This window comes from Branchiostoma floridae, chromosome 3, assembly GCF_000003815.2.
Source record: "Branchiostoma floridae strain S238N-H82 chromosome 3, Bfl_VNyyK, whole genome shotgun sequence".
Classification (NCBI taxonomy): Eukaryota; Metazoa; Chordata; class Leptocardii; order Amphioxiformes; family Branchiostomatidae; genus Branchiostoma; species Branchiostoma floridae.
In genome coordinates, this window is record NC_049981.1 from 32,898,374 (window position 1) to 32,921,337 (window position 22,964).

The 22,964-nt window shown below is 41.3% G+C and overlaps 1 protein-coding gene across 1 annotated transcript; it reads right to left on the reverse strand.

The window, feature by feature from the left end:
- Positions 1–4,116: 4,116 nt before the first annotated feature.
- LOC118411865 lies at positions 4,117–21,275 on the reverse strand. Its single transcript, XM_035814354.1, has 15 exons — positions 21,006–21,275; positions 20,074–20,236; positions 19,638–19,744; positions 19,150–19,261; positions 18,586–18,738; positions 14,776–15,038; positions 12,260–12,341; positions 10,674–10,976; positions 9,197–9,349; positions 7,229–7,491; positions 6,983–7,064; positions 6,067–6,369; positions 5,461–5,571; positions 4,850–5,066; positions 4,117–4,363 (listed from the first exon to the last, which is right to left on the reverse strand). The coding sequence occupies exons 1-15, from the start codon at positions 21,273–21,275 to the stop codon at positions 4,117–4,119; spliced, it is 2,829 nt and encodes a 942-aa protein (XP_035670247.1).
- Positions 21,276–22,964: the final 1,689 nt, after the last annotated feature.

Below are 22,964 nucleotides of genomic sequence, written 5' to 3' on the forward strand. Positions count from 1 at the left end.
CGTTTGTCCTCCAATACCAAAAGATTGTATTGTCTCATTGAAATAACTTGTCCTGATGAGGTTAAAGCCTTTTATAATGTGATGCTTGTTTGCTCTTTTGCAAAGATAAAAGTAGAAAATGTAAAATCAAGACGCGGTTAGTGCAGTTTTTGAGTCAAAACAACAGCAGCTGCGGTGACCTATGACCACCTATGTACAGGGACGACCGGTTTTACAGACGCAGTGTGTGCCGCCTTGTTACAGTCGCACTGGAGTGTGTGTTTATACAGAAATTACTGATGCATGAAATACCCAAAATACAACTTAAATGTCTTTATATTTCGAGGTACGTGTACAGTCGAAATAGGTCTAAGACCAGCGATGTGAGCAAGTACAAAACCGACCAGCACAATTTAGGACAAGAATATGTCGGAATTTCTCTGTTCGATGATTTCCATTGGGGGAGGGGGGCACTCTATAGTTTTTTTTCTTAAAGCACAGAAAACAGCCATTTTTTAAATCTGTCAAAAAATGTTGTCATTTACGAAAGCCAGCACATTCGGATATGTTTAGTGACAGAAAATGTCTTTTAGACTTTCAAACCTCAAGCATTTGTTAATCAAGAGAACATTGGAGATCGTCGGCTCATACCAGACGGACAAGTAGTAGATACCGAAGCTGGCCGAATGGAACCGATGATTCCCGATTGCCTTGATCGGAAAGTTCTTTTGTCAGAATGTAGCCATACGAGTGTAATTAGTGGGGCACTTGTCTGGGACTCGGTTTGTCCTTCATTACTTATCAACTAAAATAAGGTTTTGTACAACCTGAATCTCGTCTTTTGTAGTTGACTTTGCATACATGTAAATGTGATGCTGGTTTTAGACGCGTACACAGTACAAACCTGGTCGTGTTTATACAGAAATCACTCATGCATGAAAATCTCAAAATGGCCACTAGACATCAAAAGTGCATGTTAAGCACAATACAGGAGTACGGATAGCAATATACCTATACAGCCTGGGATTAAGACAATATCATAATTTTTCTACGTTCTTTATTTCTACTTTTTCTTTGTAGTGACGACTTTATTTTTTAAGCACCAAAAAAGTGATAGTTGCTCTTCAAAATCTGCTTCAGACTGAAGTGGCCAACACCGCCACACCATGCCTTTGGCTTCCTGATCCAGAAAGAGTAGAGTAGGCTATGTATTATATGTTGTGTAAGAAACTTAATATTTGTAATGGCATTTTCAAACGTATAGATGTCTGATGGACATAGCAGACCGTCGGCACACGACCAACAGACGACGAGTACAAACCGGAGTTAGGCAAATGGGACCTACTACAGTCAAACCTGTCCATCCAAGACGACCACCCGGGGGACCGGAAAAAAGCGGTCGATTTGGACAGGTGGTCGCTGAGAAGAGTATCGACTCCAAACATGCCCGATGCAAAGTTTAAATGGTTTCCGTTGTGTTTAATGGCAAGTAGCAAGCACACTGCGCGCACGCAAAGAAGCGAGGTATTTAATGTCAAATACAACACGCACACAGTAAACTGTAAATTTAACCCCAAAATCCGACGCAAACTGGCCGATTTCGGCAAAAAATCTCTCTAGTTATCATAAAAAAATCAATAAAAACCTCAATTTTGAAAATGATGCGGTCGTTATGGGTCCCAATTTGGGCCGGTCGCGGTCGCGTTGGCCAGGTGGTCGTTCAGAAAAGGTCGCTTAATGCTTACGTCAATGGGAAAATAAATCGGGACCGAGAAAAAGCGGTCGAAATGGCCAGGTGGTCGCTGAGAAGAGGTGGTCGCTCGGGCAGGTTTGACTGTATTCCCGACAAGATTGCTTGACAAAGTCGCTAGCGAGGCAGAATGTAGCAACACGTTTGCCTAACTAGACGATTGTCGTAGCAGGCACGTCATGTCAGCCGTGTGTCTAATGCATGACTTTCTTTCACAAGTGACAGATGCTAAACAGACTACAAAGCAGAGAAACATCATTTACTGTTATAAGACACACATTTCATGTCACCTCTGATCAGCTGGGAGGCTATTTATCGTTACAGTCGGGAAATTGAGATGGAGTTTTCTGTTTATACACAATTTAATGGAGCATTATATTTCTGAGAATCTCTTTTACCTTCCTGAACAATACACTTAAGAGAATAGCTCCAAGACTGCATTTCCACTCTGTAAAGACATAGAATCATTACAAAGAGATAGAAATATTCCAAAGAAGCAATAGAATCCAACGTCACCAATTATTGTACTATAATTATAGATGTATGGATCATGTACCGACTAACATGAAATGTGTATAAATATATGGATTAAAACATATACCATTCATTATTGTATATTGGACCCTAACATACATAAAGAACATACTACACAAAATACACATTAATTGGTAAAAAGAGACAGAAAAAAATGCCAACAAATAAAGATCTAGTCATGTGCCGTATAGTTATTATAATCACCGTTCACAAGTACAAATGTGATAGTAGTATACACCAAAAGCACCATTTGAAAATGTAAAGTAGAGTTCAGACAATCTCACAGTATATTAGGGTAGTAAAACTATACTAAACATAACAATTTCAAGCAGTGATATATCCTATTAGAAAATGTAACACCTGTTGTACTACTGGTAATTCTCACCTTCAAGTAAAGACTCATTATACATTAGAAGAAGATAAGAAAGTAACATGAAACAGAAACTATACATTTTTAATCTAATGATAAAACGAATTGAACTCATAAAGATACTATTCCTTTTCTCAAAAAAATTCATTAAGTTTTCTAATCCGCCAAATACTGTGGGAAACTATTGCCACCACACTATTTAAGTACTTGAATTTAAATGTAAATATTCCATACTTTCTACCATCGGCAAAGAATTGCATCTTTCACATTGTCATTTCAAACCTTTGATACATGTACAAAAAGTTGAGTTGATAACTTGTGATAACTGTAGGATTACATAGAGAACACAGACTATAACAAGAAGATTCCACAACTATGACGCCCAATATATGTATTAACTAATAAGAACCTCGATATCTTCCTGACCTGCCTACTTCCTAACCAAGTAAGAGAATGTTAGAAAAAAGGCTATTTCAGTGTCTTAAAGACTTCAAAGGAAAAATGCTCACTTATAAGTAGTCACCAGGTGCGTACCTAAAACCCGGACCTGGAATTGGACCTAAAAATGTTTAGGTCCAAGTCCAGAAAAAACTAAATGTCAGGAGCCAAGTCCGGACTTGCAAAAATCTATGTGTCACTTATATTCCTTTTTTTTGTTCTAAACCATCTAAAACCTTCCATAGACAGTGAAATTTGCACTGGAAAAAGACCAAAAAGTTTCGTGTGTACACTGGCTGCATATAATTTGCATGTATTTTTCACATTGCATTTCAATTCATGCTAACATGCAATTTTATATGCACCATCCCCCTCCCCCTCTAAAAAGAAACAAATTCTGGCGCACATAATATGCAATGATGGGTTCAGGATGAACCTGAACTGCTAGACCTGAATCCGGACCTGAACCTGAGTTTAGGTACGCACCACTACTTATAAGAGTCCTGAAATACATATAGGCTGGACATTCTCCTATACTCAATGATAGTTTGAAGATCGCAAGCCTCAGAACATAGTGCTGGAAATGAAACCTGATTATAGAAATTATCAACGTAAGATATTACTATAAAACACGCGAAATAACTGACTCCGCTACATTAACGATAAGTGCGTTAAACTTTCCCCTATGCTGATATCAGCTCGTTCCTACTTTTCTTTAAATGATAACATGAAATATCCAAACAATGCAATTTGTCCAACATGTCACAACAAAAATTCTAGTAAACCGAAACATCAATCTGCTGAACCACGTTTGTGGCCATTAAATCCATGAGTTTGTATTAAATGATTTAGTCTACTTTTCCTTAAAGGTATTAACGTACGCTGCTCATAAAAAAGACCTGCTATGTAAGTAGTGCCAGAAATGAGTGTTGCAAGATTCCGCAGAAAATGTTCAAAGCTGCTTTGGTTATGGCCTGATTTTCATAGTCACAGATTTGAGGGAGTAGCCGTAGCTTTTCCAGGTGCCCCACACCACACCTTGGTACTACGAACAGGAGCTCCCACAGTTGCCCAGGTAACGGCCGTTGAGGATGGACTGGCTGCAGCTCCTAAACCACCAGCCGCCCTGTCCTCCGTACCGCTGAGAACAGTGGCTACTCCAGGCATCATTGTCCCTGTCCATAGTGGAGAACCTCTGCCCATTGAGGGGGTGCGAGCTAGTCATGGAGTCTCCCGAGTTGCCAGAATAGCCAGAAATGTGCAGCCGGTACCCGTCCGCCTCACCGGACAGCCTGATGGGAACGTTACGGCATATCATTGTTAGAATCGATTTGTAAAGATTGTTCATTCTTGCAGGTATTGAACAAAAGTGGCTTAGTTCAAGCTACATCTTCATTGAGCTAACCCCAAAGGCCCCATTAGAGGTAAAGTTGGGGTGGGGTGGGGTATGTATATTGCGTGGTTGTTATTTATTATTGCTATTGTATATAGTTAGTCAATAGCTATTATTGTTAATTGAAATCATGTGAATATCCATAATGCCTGACATGATGACTGCGCAAAATGTCATCCGTGTCGTCTTGTTTCAATTATTTATGTACATGTATGTATGTTTGTATATAAAGGTAAATCGTATGTGTGAACATGCGTGTCTCAGTGTAATTGTAAAGATAGCATTCTGCCAACGGAGACCCAGATCTCGGTCCTTACCCCGATATGTGCGTGTGTGTTTGCGTTCACATGTGTGTAAGCTTTTTGTCCCACAAAAAAGCACTAACCTAAAAGTGCTATACAAGGCGAATCGTTTGTTGCCTTGCCAATCTTCCATGTCAATTCTTAGTTCGTGGTTTTTAAAGTTTGTCATGAGGTGGATGACCTCGTTCCCAAGCCAAAACTCCCCCTTTTTGTCGCCAAAGCCCAGTTTGTACTCCTCCCAGTTCCGGTTGAAGGGAACCGACCCGTCCTGCCGCCGCTGGATCACAGTCCACCCGCCTCCTGTGAACAAGGTACAATCAAGAAGCTTGAACTATCACGGCGGACAAGGAATGTTATACTAATATCGTCAAGAAATCTGAAAGAATGGTCGAGGAATCTTATCTTATGATTGTACATGAATAGATGTATGCATTCATCATAAGGTAAAGAAAGTAATTATGTTGAGCCGCTGAAAAGGAACAATGTATTTTAGATATTTTTCCTGATATGTGTAAACAATCATACCAGATCTTTATAAGCAGCAGACTCTGGATAAGAAATTTCCACCGAACAGTAAAACTCGAATAACTGTATGTAAAGAATTGGGGCTGAGGAATGAGAATTGTCATAACCAGTGTAGAAAAGGAAAATTTCTGACATGCCATCATGCAGAAGTTTTTCAGGTGTACAGTACCTGCAGTGTCCATGTCGCAGTAGGTTCCGATCCGGTCAGGGTAGAAAAACATTGTGTAGATGCCACTTGCTGTCCGCCCTGAGGCATAGTACTCATCGCAGCCCGTAAAATCTGTGGACAAAATATGTAAACATATATATAATTATATAACTTTATCACAATACAAATTACACTGGCCTGGACTGAGCCTAAAGTCTGCGGAAACAAGTGCAAAGGGGCCGTGCAACTTTGAAAGTTCTGACTGATAGGAGCAAGGGGCCAGTCACTGGCCTAAGCGCTTAGCACGACTTGTGATGATGAAAACCTTTGCAAACATATTCAAATACAATTCATTCTAAACAACTGGACAAACAAGACGAGATACATCCATGTATTTCCATCATTCCTTTGTTCAGTTTTTACCCTTGGAAGATGTTGAAAAATGACCCTGCAGTTCCATGCAAGCTGCTAGGGGCCAAAGCTTAGAGCACTTCTTTTTTACATCACAAAGTATCTGTCGCCAACAATTTGGAAGCACAGACACACACAGATACACACACACAAAGCAATATCTCCATTTTCATGGAGATAATTACAAAGCCAATAAAGCTATAAAAACAATCCTACCATAACAGGAAACACTGGCGTCTTCGTCGTGCGCACAGTCGTGATCCCCCCAGCCGTTGTGCGGACAGTCGACCAGTCTGGACTCGTTCCCGGTACAGGCCAACTGGTCCAACCAGATGTGGCCGCCGCCCCGCCCGAAGGACCGCTGGGAGGAGACAGGCCGGGCGTAACGGTAGCCCAGCTGACGGCACACCACCTGCGCATCCTCGTCTCCCCACCGGTCGTTACAGACCGTTCCCCACTCCCCGTAGTGAAGCACTTCCACCCTTCCTTCGGCAGAGGTGTTCCCGCCGGTAAGACGTACTATAGAGATAAAAGGTGAACAGAAAGTGTTTCATCACGTGCGACAAGTCGGCGTGATAAAGCTAGCCTGCGAACCTGCAGCTGGAGTGTTGCGCTAGCCTCTACTTAAACAATAGTAACAATTGGCCAATTGATACTGTAAATGCACTTAATTTCGCGGTTGCGGGAAAAAAGACTTTTCGCAGTGGTTTTAAGTTCGCGGTAGCACCATGCACTGTAGTCTCTTACTGCCATGGAAAAATGTTCGCGGTGGTTTTAAATTCGCCGTGAAGCGGCCACCACGAAAACCGCGAACATTAAACCACCGCGAAAGTTCCTGCATTTACACCAGAGGATTTAGCTTTTAAGTCAAAGTCAAAGCTGACCTAGGAGTACATTTTGTGGCCTACGTTGAGTGTTACCCGTAATAGAGATGCTGGCCAATTCTGATTCAATAGATGTTTTATCGAAATGGTCAGAATATATGTCCATGTACGTATCTATTATCGTATTAGCATTTGTCTGGTTTTCGTGAAATATCTAATCGGATGGGAAGTCAAATCCTAATGCCATCTTGCGCAATGAATTAAAATTCTACACAACCCCTTGTTGATTTGGAGAGAAGGGTACTCACCGCAGGCATCCGTTATTATTCCTACATCATCGATGGCAATGTCGCCGTAAGCGCCGCTGCCACGAACGGTCTCAAAAACAATCTGTGATGATGTAATAAATCGTCATGGTGATGGCATGTAGAAAATGTATGGTTAATATGAATGTCTCAATATGGATATTAAAAAAAAAACATTTTGATGGTATTTTGTAGAAGTCAGCTATGAAGCAAAACAAATGTTACTAGCAATTATATTGAATTTCTAACCTGTAAAAATCCCTCCCGTTTCGGCAGTGCCAACTCGCTGAACTTCCAGTGGTCCCCCTGGAAGTCTGACCTGCTGAAAATGGCCTCTCCAAGGGTGGTGTTCCCGCGCTGTTTCGTGTAGACATTGAGAGTGCCGACTTGTGTGCCGTACATGTGGTAGTTAAAGTTCAGACAGAGGTTGTTCTCCATGTTCAGCGGTGCGCTGATGAGTCGAGCCGTGTCACCCGGGGTGCCACCACTGGCCTCAACGTACATGTACTTCCCTATGGGGGTGACAAGGATTACGTTAGGATGAAGGACCATATTGCAAAATGTATTACAATCTATTTTCAACTCACCTTTGAAAGAAAGTGCATTGGTAGCAAGGCAGAAATATAGCTGGTAGATACACGAAGAAATGACGTACGTATTATTATATTGATAAAGGTTAATTCAGCATGGCCTTCTGATGTACTTGGAATGGAATACAGTCAAACCTGTCTACAACGGCCGCTCAAGGGCTGTAGAAATGTGGCGATTATAGACAGGTGGTCACTATAGAGAAAATGCTGATCATTTGATCGAGCAATAAGTTACATATGATTTAAGTACCCACTGATCTATCCCACCAAGTAAGATTGTCTCGACCGTCTCAAAATTCAACTGTCCCTGCATATGCCAAAGTCAAATCTACTGAAAATTGTCATGCGCATTTTTTGGTAAATTCGCTGACAAAGACTAGATCTAATGTTCAAGGCACGCGTTCCTTCCGCTGCCTCCAAAGTGACCCTGTCTGGAACTCCAAATCCTCGCAAAATACGATTTTTTAAACCCAGCGCAGGGTGACATACGGCCGCTGTATGGTCGCAATATGCAGTGTTTCTGTAACATACGGGACCGTAAATCATGTGGCCGTGGCCGCGTTTGACAGGTGGCCGCTATGGACTATTTCTTAATGCTTAGGTTAATGGGAAAATCCAAGAGACCGTCGAAAAGTGACCGCAGTGGCCAGGTGACCAGTATGCAAAGGTGGCCGCTAATACAGGTTCGACTGTACTGATATTATTCGCCCTGTCATTTAATTGTAAACCTAAAATTTCAGGAATCTACCACTGTTGTATTTCGTCACTACAGGTTTACCATTTTCTGGACATGCATGTCGGCTACGAAATCCTCGTATCAACTTCTACTCGTAGGGTTGCACTACGATTTGATAGCACAGCTGGGTTTTAGTCCTTGAAAATCAAGCTATTTATTCTGCTGGCTATTCGGTTGCCGACATTCTATCTTCTTTTGCTCCTTAATCTAATCAGTATCAAAGTCAATCCTCTGCAAGACTAAACATGTTATGAGCTGGTGGGCTATATTCACATCGGTTACCATTGTACAGTTGTACGATATAACAAGGGAAGACTCAGCAGTACATTGGAATAGTTTCAACAACCATTATCATATAGTAAGACGACGTCGACCAATCGGAAGTCCCCATTTCCTGTTGGTTATGACGCTATAACACAGAATTGCGGCGAGCCGGGTAATAGATAAAAGTGTTAAAAAGAAATGTTAAATGATCAGACATCGAATCCAATCAGAAGGAGCAATTTACAGTGCACTCACCAATGAAACTAATTGTTTCGTCCGCCAATTTCGAACCAGAATCATGGAACGAGAGGACCGCAAGGTGCCTTTTTTCTGTCAAGAAATCTCAGAGACAGATTTAGGCTCATTTTTCGAGTCACGGGTGGCTGGGGAAGACGCCCTGGAGCAACAGCCAACAGCTGACGGGCAGGAAGCTAAACAAATTGGGCAAAACGGCACGAGCAAAGGCGCGGGTAGTTTGGATAAGATATGATACTGCCGTTGATGACCCGCCTATTCCTCAGTGTATGAATTACAAATCAAGCTCATTCTCTTCAATCACTAGCTAGGTGAATGTATACGGTGGTCATACACCTTGTAACAGACCATCAATCATCAATTATACTGTACCTGTGCTGTTGCGAAACGTGTTGTCATGGGGCGGCCCAGTGTTACTGGTGGGGGTGTGCTGACTCCCCCAGACCCAGTTGGTGTCGTCTGTCGTGTCTTGTGTGAAGCCACATCTAGCAGCTCCATGCTGGAAATCACAGCGTGGCCACAGGTCTAAAAAAAGGGAAATACAAAAAATATATACTTGTTTTACCATTTTGAATATTTCTATGTATGTATGTATGTATGTATGTATGGAATATCTCATAGGGGGTACGGAAGATCACCTATGTAAAGAATCAAAAGGTTACATGGAATTAGAAAAATTTATTTTAAAAAACGTTACGATGATATACTATACCGTTGTATCGTTGACGAAGTCGTTATGCTCAATAGTCAATACATATGCCATGATACAGTAGACATAAATCAAATTGGTTATTTGTCTAGATGACATTTTAAGGGAAAGATGTAATTCAATGAAGATTAGGCATTATAGTGACCACTAAAATACTAAAGTATGTCGACAAGGGAGGGCATGATGCATGGCCTTGAAAATAACTCTTCCTTGCCGGAGCCATACTGTGTTGGAATGGACGAAGTGCGGCAGCTACATTCTGAGATATTAACCTGGAAGTTCATCTGTGTTGGCAAAAGTCATTCTGAATAAAGTTAAACTGCAATTTTTTCAAGAAATTGGACTTACCCAAATTAACGAATGATCAACGCCAGTCTTTTCCGTAGACTGTCTGAGACAAATGTTCCACTGCTCACCGGGTCACGCGTGCTGTCTACATACTGTGACATTTGGCGATTAACTGAGTTTATTAAGTTTATTGAGATACCCTTTAGCTCAGATTACTGAGTTTGGTAGCTTTAGCGTTAGCCGTTCAGGAGTTATGCGCCTTCAAATTAGCTGAGGCCCCAAAAACTCCTCCAGACTCTCATAATAGGGTTAGTGGTAAACTTGGCCTTTCTGATCTTTTGCAAAAATCATTATAGATACATGGAATAAATAACACCTTAACATGTCCAAATATTCCTCTTTCATTGAGGAAGCAATGTATGTACAGCGATCACCGATAAAAGTTAAAAAGAAGACTTTATTGAACGGACCCCACTACTAGGTCATTTCAGTCGGAAAAAAGGTCGGGTGTTAGAGGGGTAATGTAGCAAGAAGACCTGGAAAATTCATTGTTAGAACCAAAATTAGCGATTTTCGTCAAAAATGCTTTTAAACAACCGGTTGCCATGGCAATACGTAAAACTGGAAAACTTCTCAAATTTTGTGAAATTGTTGCCAACTACATTTCAGGACAAGTCGCTAAATTTGGCGGCTCTAGCTAAGCCGTTCAGGGGTTATGCGACATAAAAGTTAGAGCAGGCCTAACCATCATTCAGTATTTGTTTCCACAGAACTGATCCCTAGTTATGTTGTCTCTATGCGTTTTTGAACGAATCTTCAAAACTTGCAATAAAAATATAAAAGCAATCTTACCATAACAAGAAACGCCAGCGTCCTCGCCGATCGCGCAGTCGTGATACCCCCAGCCGTTGTGTGGACAGTCGGTCAGTCTGGACTCGTTCCCGGTACAGGCCACCTGGTCCATCCAGATGTCTCCTCCACCCCGCCCGAAGGAGCGCTGGGAGGAGACAGGCCACGCGTAACGGTAGCCCAGCTGACGGCACACCACCTGCGCGTCCACGTCACCCCACCGGTCGTTACAGATCGTTCCCCACTCCCCGTAGTGAAGCACTTCCACCCTTCCTTCGGCAGCGGTTTTCCCTCCGACAAGGCGTACTGTTGAGATAAAAGGTGAACAGAAAATGATTCAACAAAATCGGCGTGATAAAGCCGTTCCTGCGAATCTACAGCTGGAGTGTTACGTACGTATACGCTAGCACATACCAGGATAAATAGACATAGAACACGCCAGAGAAGTTAGGTGACCTCAGAGTACAGTATGCGGTCTAGAGTGATAGGCGGAATAGAGACGCTGGCCAAATCTGATTCAATAGTTGCTATAGACCGTTATTAAATTTGCTATCCAAAACTATCATCAATAGTACAGTGAAACTGAAATAAGCGGGGGAAATGTATTCTCCCTGATGTTGTTTTATTCTCTTTTAACGCAAAATTTCAGACACTCAAGAATCTGCATGGATTTTGAAAACGTTAAGACGTTTAAGGTAGCATCCAAAATCTTTTGTCATTGACAAAAGTAAATTCATTAGATTTTTAACACAAACTATGAACTGATATTTAAATGAAGTGGAAACAAATTGTTTACATCCCAATTGGAAATAAAACGTCAATACAATATTACAGCTAATGAGCCAATATCTGTTGTGCGAGTACAGGAGCTAAATGTTCGTTCCATAATGTTTGACGTATGTATACGTTTGCCCACTAGCATTATTGCTATGCTCAGCACGATTTGTCATTATATCGCTGTCACATTATCCACGATCTTCGGGCGTATCGATGGACGATCGGCCATATTTAAGATCGACAGAGGGTTGCGCGTATTTTTCACCTGAAAACCGTCCCTATCACATATAAGCAATACTTTGTACCTTGAATAATTGTTGTGCAATAAAGTTATTATAAGCGAGGTTCGTGCGATTGCCGCAGAATCGTCGTCCGATCGATTTTCGTATAATAAATCTTTTCTGTAACGTTCGCCGCAGACACGCGCGTCTCTCGTCTTGAGCGACGATTATAGGACGGTTATGCTTCTATCTTATATGCCCTGTATGTTTCTTGATATGCAAATGTATGTTGTTAATAATGTTATTGTACAGTTGATGTTGTTTCATGTGCGGAAAGGCAACCTGTAAAGGTGTGTTCGCACCTATCCCCCCCTTCACTCTGTGATAAATTCAACTAAAGAAAACAACAGACCTCTGTCAGAGATGTTTTACCGAAACTGTCGGTACTTACCTATAACCGCATTGGAATTTGTTTAGTTAAGGCTAAATATCTGGTGGACTGCGCATGTGTAGTCCAACCATCATCCTATAAAAAACAATCAATCGATGTTTTACAAAATCCCCTGTTGATATAGAAAGAATGGTACTTACCGCAGGCATCCGTTATTATCCCGACATCATCGATGGCAATGTCGCCGTAAGCGCCGCTGCCACGAACGGTCTCGAAAACAATCTGTGATGATGTAATAGATTGTTATGGATATATGTAGGAAACCATGAACAAAACACACTGGATGGCCATCTTGAGGATAAAACGTCATTCTTGTGCAGTTCAAATAATGTTTCTGTATATATACATTTCCCCACCCGCTGATGAAAATGGAATGGCCGCTGAATGATGTGATCAAGACTCCCAGGGCTGGGCTAAACATGTGAGAAACAGATGTGTTCTTAGACATAGGTCAAAATAAGATGGTTTAACAGAAATATAAAAAAACTCTGTTCATTTCTGTTAATTGGCCACTACTACAATTTAATGCATCTCTCCATGTAGATTATTTAAAGTACCTTTCAGCTAAACACAATGCAAATGAATTAAATCGTGCTTGAGTTATTCCCTTCCACAGATAATAATAAGACACCCGTTGCAGTTCAAAACGAGCCGCTAGGTTTATTCAGCACTTACTCCCTGCCCCAACACTCATCTACGACTGTACCTGGCACTTGCAGAAACCTTGACTTCAAACTTTGCCCCTCCGCTGCAGTACCGTAACTCGCCGCTAGAACGCCCATTATGGAACTTGACCGATGTTCATCCGACCCCTACTTATCCACCAAATATCATGCAAAACCATCGGCAACGTCTCGAGTTATTCTGTCCGCAAACAAACGGACACACCCACCCGGCCCGCTACCGTCATGACGAAAAATGCTACGCCAATCGTTTTTGAACCCGTCGTTCCTTATCGCAACCGCTATTCAAATACCAAACATCATGACAATCCATACTCAGCTTTTCGAGTTATATAGTATTAACCTAACGTTACATAAAGACACACACAGCAAGCCATAACCGGAAATAAAACCTTCTTGGTGAAGATAATGATTACTCATTTCAGCACAGCTCCTAAAGCCACATTTTCCTCGGATCCAGAAGAGAGTGTTATTTTCTGAAAGACCACATCGACACGAAATCTGTAAAAATTAATCACAGATGAGCAAATAAATGGACCATTTGTAACCCAGTATCTGAGTGTTGCCCCTTCATGCTATTCACACACATGCTGCAAACATTGTTTTTAAGATCGGACCTCGATTTCCTAAGAGCTAACCATTTTTATGAAGGCCTTTTTAAAGTATTAAGAGCAAATGTCTGTAAGAATGTCTGAAAACACTAGTGCTCTGGGTCAAAAAATCGATTTGGCTCGTATTTTGCACAGTGATAGTACTTGGCCCATAACCCCTCAAAATAGCTTTCTTTCCGGTCAAAACTCATTGTTGCCATGGCAACAGCCCGAGCAAGTGTTGAGGCCATTTTCACAGATTTTTGCATGTCAACAACATGGAAATTGGCCAAGTTTAGGACCCGATTACTGCCCCTACGCAATAAGACGGAGGCATTCTTGGCAGTGACATCTTTAATTCTCAAGTCCGAAGTGATGTATCAGGTACAGTCATCACGAGATGTCAGTGGCCTAGTGAAGCTAGGCGGAACCGTAATAGAATATATACAAGGAACGAACTAGTGTAATCGTACGATGGGCACAACCGTAAAGGCCCTACAAGGTAACATTAAAAGACGTATACAGATTCTTTCAAGGCTTAGAAATACTGCATGGTGAAAATGAAACGGTCTCTGCCCGACGCAGGAACAGAGCTTCACCACTAAAGGCGTTGAGACGCCCAACTATGTAACGACCATCTTCGGTGGTTGCATTAAAAACTAGAGTTCCACGAACACATATCTTCGCCAAATAAACAATTTTTTATCAAGATTGTTGTTTTTGAAATGTTGTTAATTTTGGAAAATAGATATGTAATGAAATCATTGAAATGCTTCAAATTTGTAATGTGAGTTTTTGAAGTTTATGTATATTGTTTTGGAATGCAGTGAATTTATATTGTTTGTGTATTTTTGCCTGCATTTGAAATGCTGGCATAGCTTTTGGTATGTCTGTGTGTGTGTCTGTCTGTCTGCGTTTTTGCATATTTGTGGCCAGCATAAGTTTAGTAGCTTTGAATGGATTGTAATGATATTTGGTATGTGGTATCTTTTTACTTGGACATGGTATGGTTATATGTAAATATTTCTTTAAGAGCTACCAAGTTGAAGTTTGTCCAATTGCTGTTCGCATTATAATGTGTTACACTTGGTTATAATTTAATTAGAGGGTACTCAGGGGTTAATGCTTTATAATGCAACTGCTAACTTGTCCCAGTTCAGTATCAAGTGGCCGATACAAGTACATTTTGGGATTCAGAAAAATATCATTAGCAGAACCAGAACACTCCCACCTGTAGTACGGTATGTCTAAGGTGATGTGTCAGAATCAGTCTACAGGAAAATCTAAGTCATATGTTAAAAGAAATTGGTGTTATTTTGCGGAAGTCAGCTATGAAGCAAAGCATTGACCTAATATTAATAGCTACGAAATTGAATTTCTAACCTGCACATATCCTTCCCATTTCGGCAGTGCCAACTCGCTGAACTTCCATTGGTCCCCCTGGAAGTCTGACCTGCTGAAAATGACCTCCTCAAGGGTGTTGTTCCCGCGCTGTTTCACGTAGACATTGAGAGTGCCGACTTGTGTGCCGTACATGTGGTAGTTAAAGTTCAGACAGAGGTTGTTCTCCATGTTCAGCGGTGCGCTGATGAGCCGAGCCGTGTCACCTGCGGTGCCGCCACTGGCCTCAACGTACATGTACTTCCCTATGGGGGTGACAGGGATTACGTTGTGAAGAACTGTATTGCGAAATATGTTGTATTTTGCTTGCTATTCATCATGGAAATTTCAGAAAATGGCGAAATGCATTGGTAGCAATGTAGCAATATAGCTGGGTAAATGATAAATATAAGTGTATTATTTTGATTGAGGTTAATTCAACATGCCCTTTTTGTACTCGAAATACTGATGTTATTCTCCCTGTCATTAAACTTTAACCACCTAACCACTTCTCAGGAATCCACTGTTGGGTTTAGTCACTACAGGATCTCCAAATTCTGGACACAGTGTCGCCTCCGAGAACGAGATCCACTTATCAACTTCTATCTGTAACATTGGACTACGGTTTCATAACAAACTTCTTTGGCTGTTCTTCCTTGGGAATCAAGCTACCTTTTTTACTCACTGGTCGCTTTATTTGTCGATAGTCTATCTTTTATAACGACTTTGATTTAATCGATGTCAACGTCAAACCTCTGCAAGACTAAGCTCGTTATTTTACTGAATGAATTATGTTTATTGCATGTTTATGTCCGGGTACGGTGGTCTAAATTCACTTCGGTTGCCGTTGTACAGTTTTACGATATTATAAAGGCATGCTCAGAATTACATTGGAATCTAGAGAGGCAACCTTTTCAACCCTAAAGGAAGTATGAAACGGCGCCTCCCGAAATAAGTTACTTTCTCCCCTACTATACTACTCATATCTAACCTAACATATTCACACATATTCATACGTTTCTCTCAATTTAGGAGTCACCTATACATGTTTTCATGTTATATGATCAATTTCATATGTGCAACATACTAATGAATAATTAAGGGTTAATGACTCGCCCCGAGCTGTACATGGTGCCATAACACCTGGTCCTTTGCTATAACCACCGAATAAAACCACCTCGCTCGCTTCGCTCACTCGGTGGTTTTATTCGGTGGTTATAGCAAAGGACAAGGCGTTATGCCACCATGTACACCGAGGAACAGACGGGTCATTAACGTTATCATCATATAGCCTAACCAAACTTGCAAACTCCTGTATGACGCATAGATCCCTTGTTACTATACGTGTGGATTCCTTTGTCAAATTTCTGAAAATTCACATTTGTTCTTTAGTACATACATTTGTATTACAGATTGCATTTTGAAACCAGAATTTCCACAGAATATATACGAAACTTTGCAGTCTTTGGCTTTTAAGAACAACAAAACTCATTATCAATGTTAGCAGAAGGAGCTATTCCCCCCTTGCAGCCTGTACTTATTCCCTCTGCTCTGACATATGTTTGGCTCTTTTTGATTCGCCAATGCCTGCATATCCCTTACTTTCCTGTGTGTATAGCTCCTTCTGATTCTCCTAATGAATCGACAACGGTGCCGTTGTCGATTTGCATCGACAACGGAAAAGTTGTCGATTCATTCTGACCAATCAGGAGGAGCGGGCTGGCCGAAATTTATGTGTTACGGCGTCATGACCAACGTGGAACGGGGCCTTCTGATTGGTCCGCGGCGCCTGGCTATATGATAATCAATGTCAAATCCTATCTTGACCGGATTTTAAGTGTTTTATGCAGTAAAAACCCAAAGCATATAGGATGTAGGCAACTTTGGAATATTTCTACCAGAGCAAGAAGAACACACCAGCAAAAAAATACGAGGAGCGTTCAAAAATTAATGCCACGTTGGTTTTATAACAGGCTCAATTTGTCATCGAATAAGTTGAAATTTGGCACCAAGGTACAAGCATATATATCCTCTTCAGATTGAGATATCTCAATTTGTTGTTCAGGTGAAGTGACTGAGTTGATTTCAAGATGACCACACCCTTGGTAGCCCGTCGGAAGCATTTAGAGGTTCAATTAACGCGCAATTGATAATGTCCTTGACTCACTTGTAGCTATTGTAAGAAACTGAAACTGCACTTATATCAAGTTGCATTTCTCGTTAAGCCACATGCCTATTTTCAATTTTGAAATCTAATCATTTTTTTTCGTTCCTGGGATGAAGTGAGGTTAAATAGCTGCCATCAGAATCGTGGATCAGGGGTCGGCTGATTGAAGTTTCCGTACCCGACTTTGTTATTAACTGAGAGAAATCAAACTAAGCAGACTTCTTGATCTTTAACCCTATCTAGACCAGGGGGGGGGGGGGATAAAAGTGCCTGCGCCACATTTGACGGCGTAAAACTGGCGAACGACGTGTGCTAGGACTACGAAACTTGGTGACTTTTGCTAGAATATTAAAGGCAACAATTCTGCGGAAAAAAAAGTTTGTTTGTGATTTTTCGTGTTGCCATGGCAACTGGTTTATTTCCCCAAATTTACTAATTTCAGTTTGAATTATGAGATGTCATAGTTTTATTGCTAGATCAAACTTGTTTATTTATATCATTAACATCCTGTGCAATTTTGAATTAAACAGTCATATGGGTCATATGAGCCTGAAATAAAGAAATAATAATAATAATTACATTTCTAATTAGATATTCATAATTTATGCTAATTTGATGACGTCATGGGTCAAAATACAAGATGGCAGACAATGTCATTTTCAACGACAAAAACACAAAACACAATCATTTGATCGTTTTTAGTCCATTTCTATTCGGTTTTGGGGTTATATGTGGAAAAAGTCCTATTTTAGAAAATTCAAGATTGTCGATCCAAGATGGCGGACAAATGACGTCATTTTCTGACGTCATATAGACGTCAGTGTCGTCGTCATTGGCAACAAAAGACTTGGCAGACTTAGACATCAATAAGATAACCTTTATAGTCATCGTTTTGTTCAAATCATTTAAGAATAGCGGAAATTTCATATTTTGACGATTTTAGCCCAAAATATGACATTATGACGTCATAATTACGTCATATTACGTCATAACGATACCAAAATTACAGAAAATGTAAAACTTTACTAATACATCATCCTCACGAAATTTAGTGATCGTAGACCTAGCCGTTTTGAAATTACGAAGGGGGGGTCAGAACAGCCCCCCCCCCCCCCCTCTGGTCCCAGGAATCCCGAAAAAACCTGGTCTAGATAGGGTTAAACAGTTGATAATTGTGCCAAGTTTCGTATCTTTTGGTTAATAGAAAAGCAGTCTACAGAAACCTTTAATAAATTAATCACGTATTTGGCTATTAATCAAACTGCCTGCAATATAGAAACTCGCTCCATTCTAGCAGCTGTAAAAGATGAACTATAGGGAGTTTAGACATGAAAATTGACATTTATTCTATATAGAAATTTATCATTATACAGTTTTAAGTTACAATTTCAACTTTCTACAGTAGGTATGACAGGGTCGGATCTTGAGGAAGTAATCTTCTGACAAGCTCCCAGGGGTGTTGTCATCTTGAAATCAACTCAGTTGCTCATAAAAATCTGAACAACAAATTGAGATATTTCAATCTCAAGAGAATATATGCTTGTACCTTGGTGCCAAATTTCAACTCATTCGAAGAAAAAATGAGCCTGTTACAACACCAGTGGCATTACGTTTTGAACGCCCGTCGTTTGTTTCCCTTAATCTACCTGTGGTATTGCGAAACGTGTTATCATGTAGCGGCCCAGTGTTACTGGTGGGGGTGTGCTGACTCCCCCAGACCCAGTCCGTGTCGTCGCTCGTGTCTTGTGTGAAACCGCAGCCCCCGGCTCCGTGCTGGAAATCACAGAGTGCCCACGGCTCTGGAAATATAAAAACAGAGGACAAAAAGTATAATTGTTTTGCGATTTTGTATGTTTCTTTGTATGTATGAAATATCTCATTGGGGGTGTGGAAAATCACCTATGTTGGTTACATAGAATCTGAAAGAAAAAAGTTATCCCGTTATGTATTAGTAGTATACCGCTATATTGTTGATGAAATAGTTATGTCCAACACATCTTGTCATCATATAGAAGACAGAAAATCACAACGACCATTTTTCGTCATGACATTTGAGGGAAATTTATGTCATAAAATGCGTGTTGGATGTCATTTTAACGACCACTAAGATATGTCGACAAGGGAAAAACGACGCATGGCCAAAATACGTTGCCGGAGATAAACGATGTTGGCATGGACGAAGTATGACAGTAACATTTTGCGATACTTACCTCCCGAGGTGCTGGGTTCGGTGGAGGCGATGCTTGTGGCAGTTGGTCCCGCTGTGGGCCTCTCTGGGCGGGTGGTATGATCCAGGACTGGTGGGGAGGTGATCGTTGGTGTCTGAAAACAACGAATAGCAAAGTTCAACTTGATAGAGGAAAGTGAAAAGTAATCGTCTTGCATGACCATAACGTTTTCTGTCCTTTCTGGACGCTAATGGAAACGAGGAAGAGGCCGCCTACGCTGTGAGGTATCCGACCTTAGACGTGCACGTTTTGAAAGTTGGACGTCTCCTCAAAACATAACATGGTGTTTTAACGCCCCCTGCTACGCTAAAACTTACTGCTAAGTCAGGTTCTATACATAGATACTAACTGATCGATTCTTTTGAAAAGCCATGTTCTAACATAATACCGGACATACTGGTCATCAGTTATTCGAAAGCAACATAAATACGACTTGCGACATGTAGTTACATTTTCTTCTCGTTAAATACCTGTCCATCAGATCCGGGCGGACCGGGAGGGCCTGGTGGACCAGAGGGACCGGGAGGTCCGGGTGGGCCCTGAGGACCGTTCAGTCCAGCAGATCCAGCCAGGCATCCTGTTCAATAGACGGCAATCGATTTGTCCTTTCATAATCAACCGAAAACTATGATCTTGCTTTGGTATGATCTCCATGTTCATTCACCGAATATTAATTATTCAAGCGACTAGATACGAATTTGGAAACGATAAGACGTTTCAGGTAGCATCCACTGCCTTTCGTCATTGACACTGATAAAAGCTTCTTGGAATTCAGGTTTTATACCTTAACTATAAACTACCTGCTTATTATTACCCCCAAAAATCTAGGACTATAAATGGAGAGCTATACTCCAACTAAAAAATAACCATAAGAGGGTGAATAGAAAAGAAGAAAAGCATTCCTACCCCCAAGAGTCATCGGTAATGTAATCTTGTTTGCAAATTGTTCAGTGTTGCGCACAGATCGCTTAGCTCGGCGATGCACTTCAGCTCCGTACAGAAAGGTGGCGCTTTTGGCCCGCCCAGCTCCACTCACGTCCTCCTGAGCGTTCGGGCCTTGAGGACTGACCTGTTGGGTGACATTAGATATACCTAATTGACTCCGTATCAAGCTAATGTGTTTAGAGACTTGTCAGTAAAGCTGAAGTCTAACTAACTAAGCTGACTAACAGGTCCAACTCGGCCAAACGTGCAATGTGAACTCGTCCACCTGGAGCTCTGACCTGCAGGTCCAGACAAAAGGCCGTAGGGGTGAAGTTTTCTTCTCATTACACAGACGCACAAACGGCTGGTAAATTTGTACTTCTGCTTGTCAAGGCGCCATGATTATAAATTCTTTAAGTCTGGTACCATTTGTTAAGACTTCTAAAATACGAAGTTGCACCGATGTCTGTTGTATGATAATGTCGAGTTTATATCAATCATTTGCAAAACACGTTAAACATTTTTATCCATCTATTTTTTTCATTTATTTCTGAATCTATAGCAATCTGAAATAATACTCAACATTCTTTCCTTACCAGAAGTACAATTTATTTTACTCTTCAACTGAGTTCTAAATTTGGAGGGGGGTTAGGGGCTACAGCGAAACAGGAAACTGTGTACAGTTCATTACATGCATATATAATGCGCCAGAAGTCATGATCTTGTCTTTTCTCACATTGTTAATATAAAGTGTAGGGGTATAAATTGTGCATTACGCAGTATACACAGCACTGAAATCATGGTACTGTCGTCCTAACTCACTACCCGGAACTATCGGTCCGAAAATGTAACTGACAGGTGTTCGTCAACTAGTGAGAGCATGAAATGTTGGCATGTGTGCAAAATAGTCTAACCTGCACATCCAGGTGTTCTCTCCACTGTCGTATCTCCTGCATCTGCGATTCCATTTGCTTCAGGTGCGCTTCTGTTTCCTTCAGGTGCGACAGCTGGGCTTCAATTTCCTTCAGGTGCGACAGCTGTGACTTCATCTCACCCAGTTCCACCCCCTGCCTCACCATTACAAACATAGTGACGAAGCTCACAGCCACAACAGTAGCGATCAGTGTACCGAGTCCATTAGATGCCCCTTTACCCCGCTCGGCTCCGTGGGCGGGGTAACGCATGTCGTGCTTCGTTTCTAAGCCCATTCTTAGATATGTCCGCCCAAAAAAGTATGTAAGCGTCTACCTACAGGGCCTACGTGCACAAAGGCCTGTCCGCGACTGACTGACTTGTAAGATATGACATCACTTTGAGCCCAACGGTTCTGTTGCCTTATTGGTTAGAAACATCGTAGAACAACAACTTCCTCATACGTCATTCATATTTTTAGCGATGTGGGGAGATTCGGAGAACTTCGTAGACCGGTTTGTATTAGTGGATAAAAGATTAAATCACTACGTTAGTGTATTAGATTCTATATATACTATACAGGATCTTTCTTTTAAAATATGTGATGCATGGAAACGGATTTTGTTGTGTTGTTAGTTTGTTTTTTTCCTGTCAACAATTACTGGGGTCACTGGAGCCAGCGAGAGGTCATGTTTTGTCTGTTCATGTTACTGACGGAGTTTCACACTTGGTTTGCTTAATGAGTAGTATGAGTTAACAGTGAACGGTGAGCGGACATGGTTAAACATAGCGCTGTCTCTGTCTAGAGTTCCTCCTCTGAGCATGCCGTAATTCAGAGGCCGTCGCGGTCATGCACGACACACGACGAGTACAAGCCGAAGTTTCGCGACTGAGACCGACGATTCCCGACCGCCTTGCTTTGAAAGGTCACTAGGCAAAATGTAGCATTGCAAGTGTGATTTTTGTGACATTCGCCCGGGGCTCAATTTGTCCTTCAATACCTAAAGTTTACCTTATCCCTTGTTCTAATGAGGTTAAAACCTTTTTAATGTGGTATTGGGTTGCTCTTTGTAACGATGAAAGTAGAAAATGTACACGGTTTAATAGTGCAGTTTGATTTTGACTCTTAACAACAACAACAGTAGCTTCCCTTACCTCTGTTGACCCGTGTGTAGGGACGACCGGTTTTACAGACGCGGTGTGTACAGACTTGTTACAGTCGCGCTGGAGTGTTGTGTTTATACAGAAATCACTGATGCATGAAACGCCCAAAATACAACTTTAAATGTCATTATATTTCAAGGTACAGTCAAAATAAGTCTAAGATCAAGAGGTATGTCCAGAAATGGGGTAAATGTACGAAGTTTGTGTGTACGAACTTGTACGAAGTTAAAGGTAGATATAGACCGTAATCGGTAAACTTCGGAAGTTTAAAGTGACGTCATCTAAGTTCGTACAGGTAGGCAGGGTTGGTGTACGATGTACGATGTACGGAGTTAACAAATCTAAGTTCGTACAGGTAGGCAGGGTTGGTGTACGATGTACGATGTACGGAGTTAACAAATCTAAGTTCGTACAGGTAGGCAGGGTTGGTGTACGATGTACGATGTACGGAGTTAAGAAATCTAAGTTCGTACAGGTAGGCAGGGTTGGTGTACGATGTACGATGTACGGAGTTAACAAATCTAAGTTCGTACGGGTAGGCAGGGTTGGTGTACGATGTACGATGTACGGAGTTAACAAATCTAAGTTCGTACAGGTAGGCAGGGTATGGCATCATTTCCGTGTCATAATATCGTATCTAAAAACGTACCTTAAAGTAGCGTAAATACGTCTACGATATACGTAATTTTACGTTTACGATATCGTCTCGGACCAAAAATATCGATATACTCAGCAATATGCACGTTGCTAAGTTATCGTTATAAGACGTACCTTAAACTATCGTCATCAGGTATACG

Excerpts from the sequence above, each read along its gene's own strand:
- LOC118411865 (XM_035814354.1), bottom strand. The coding sequence starts at position 21,275 with ATGCGTTACCCCGCCCACGGAGCCGAGCGGGGTAAAGGGGCATCTAAT. Across the intron at positions 19,262-19,637 it reads CGCCCGGATCTGATGGACAG|ACACCAACGATCACCTCCCC; the intron begins GTATTTAACGAG and ends CGTTGTTTTCAG. Across the intron at positions 9,350-10,673 it reads CGCTGGCGTTTCTTGTTATG|ACCTGTGGCCACGCTGTGAT; the intron begins GTAAGATTGCTT and ends CCCTTTTTTTAG.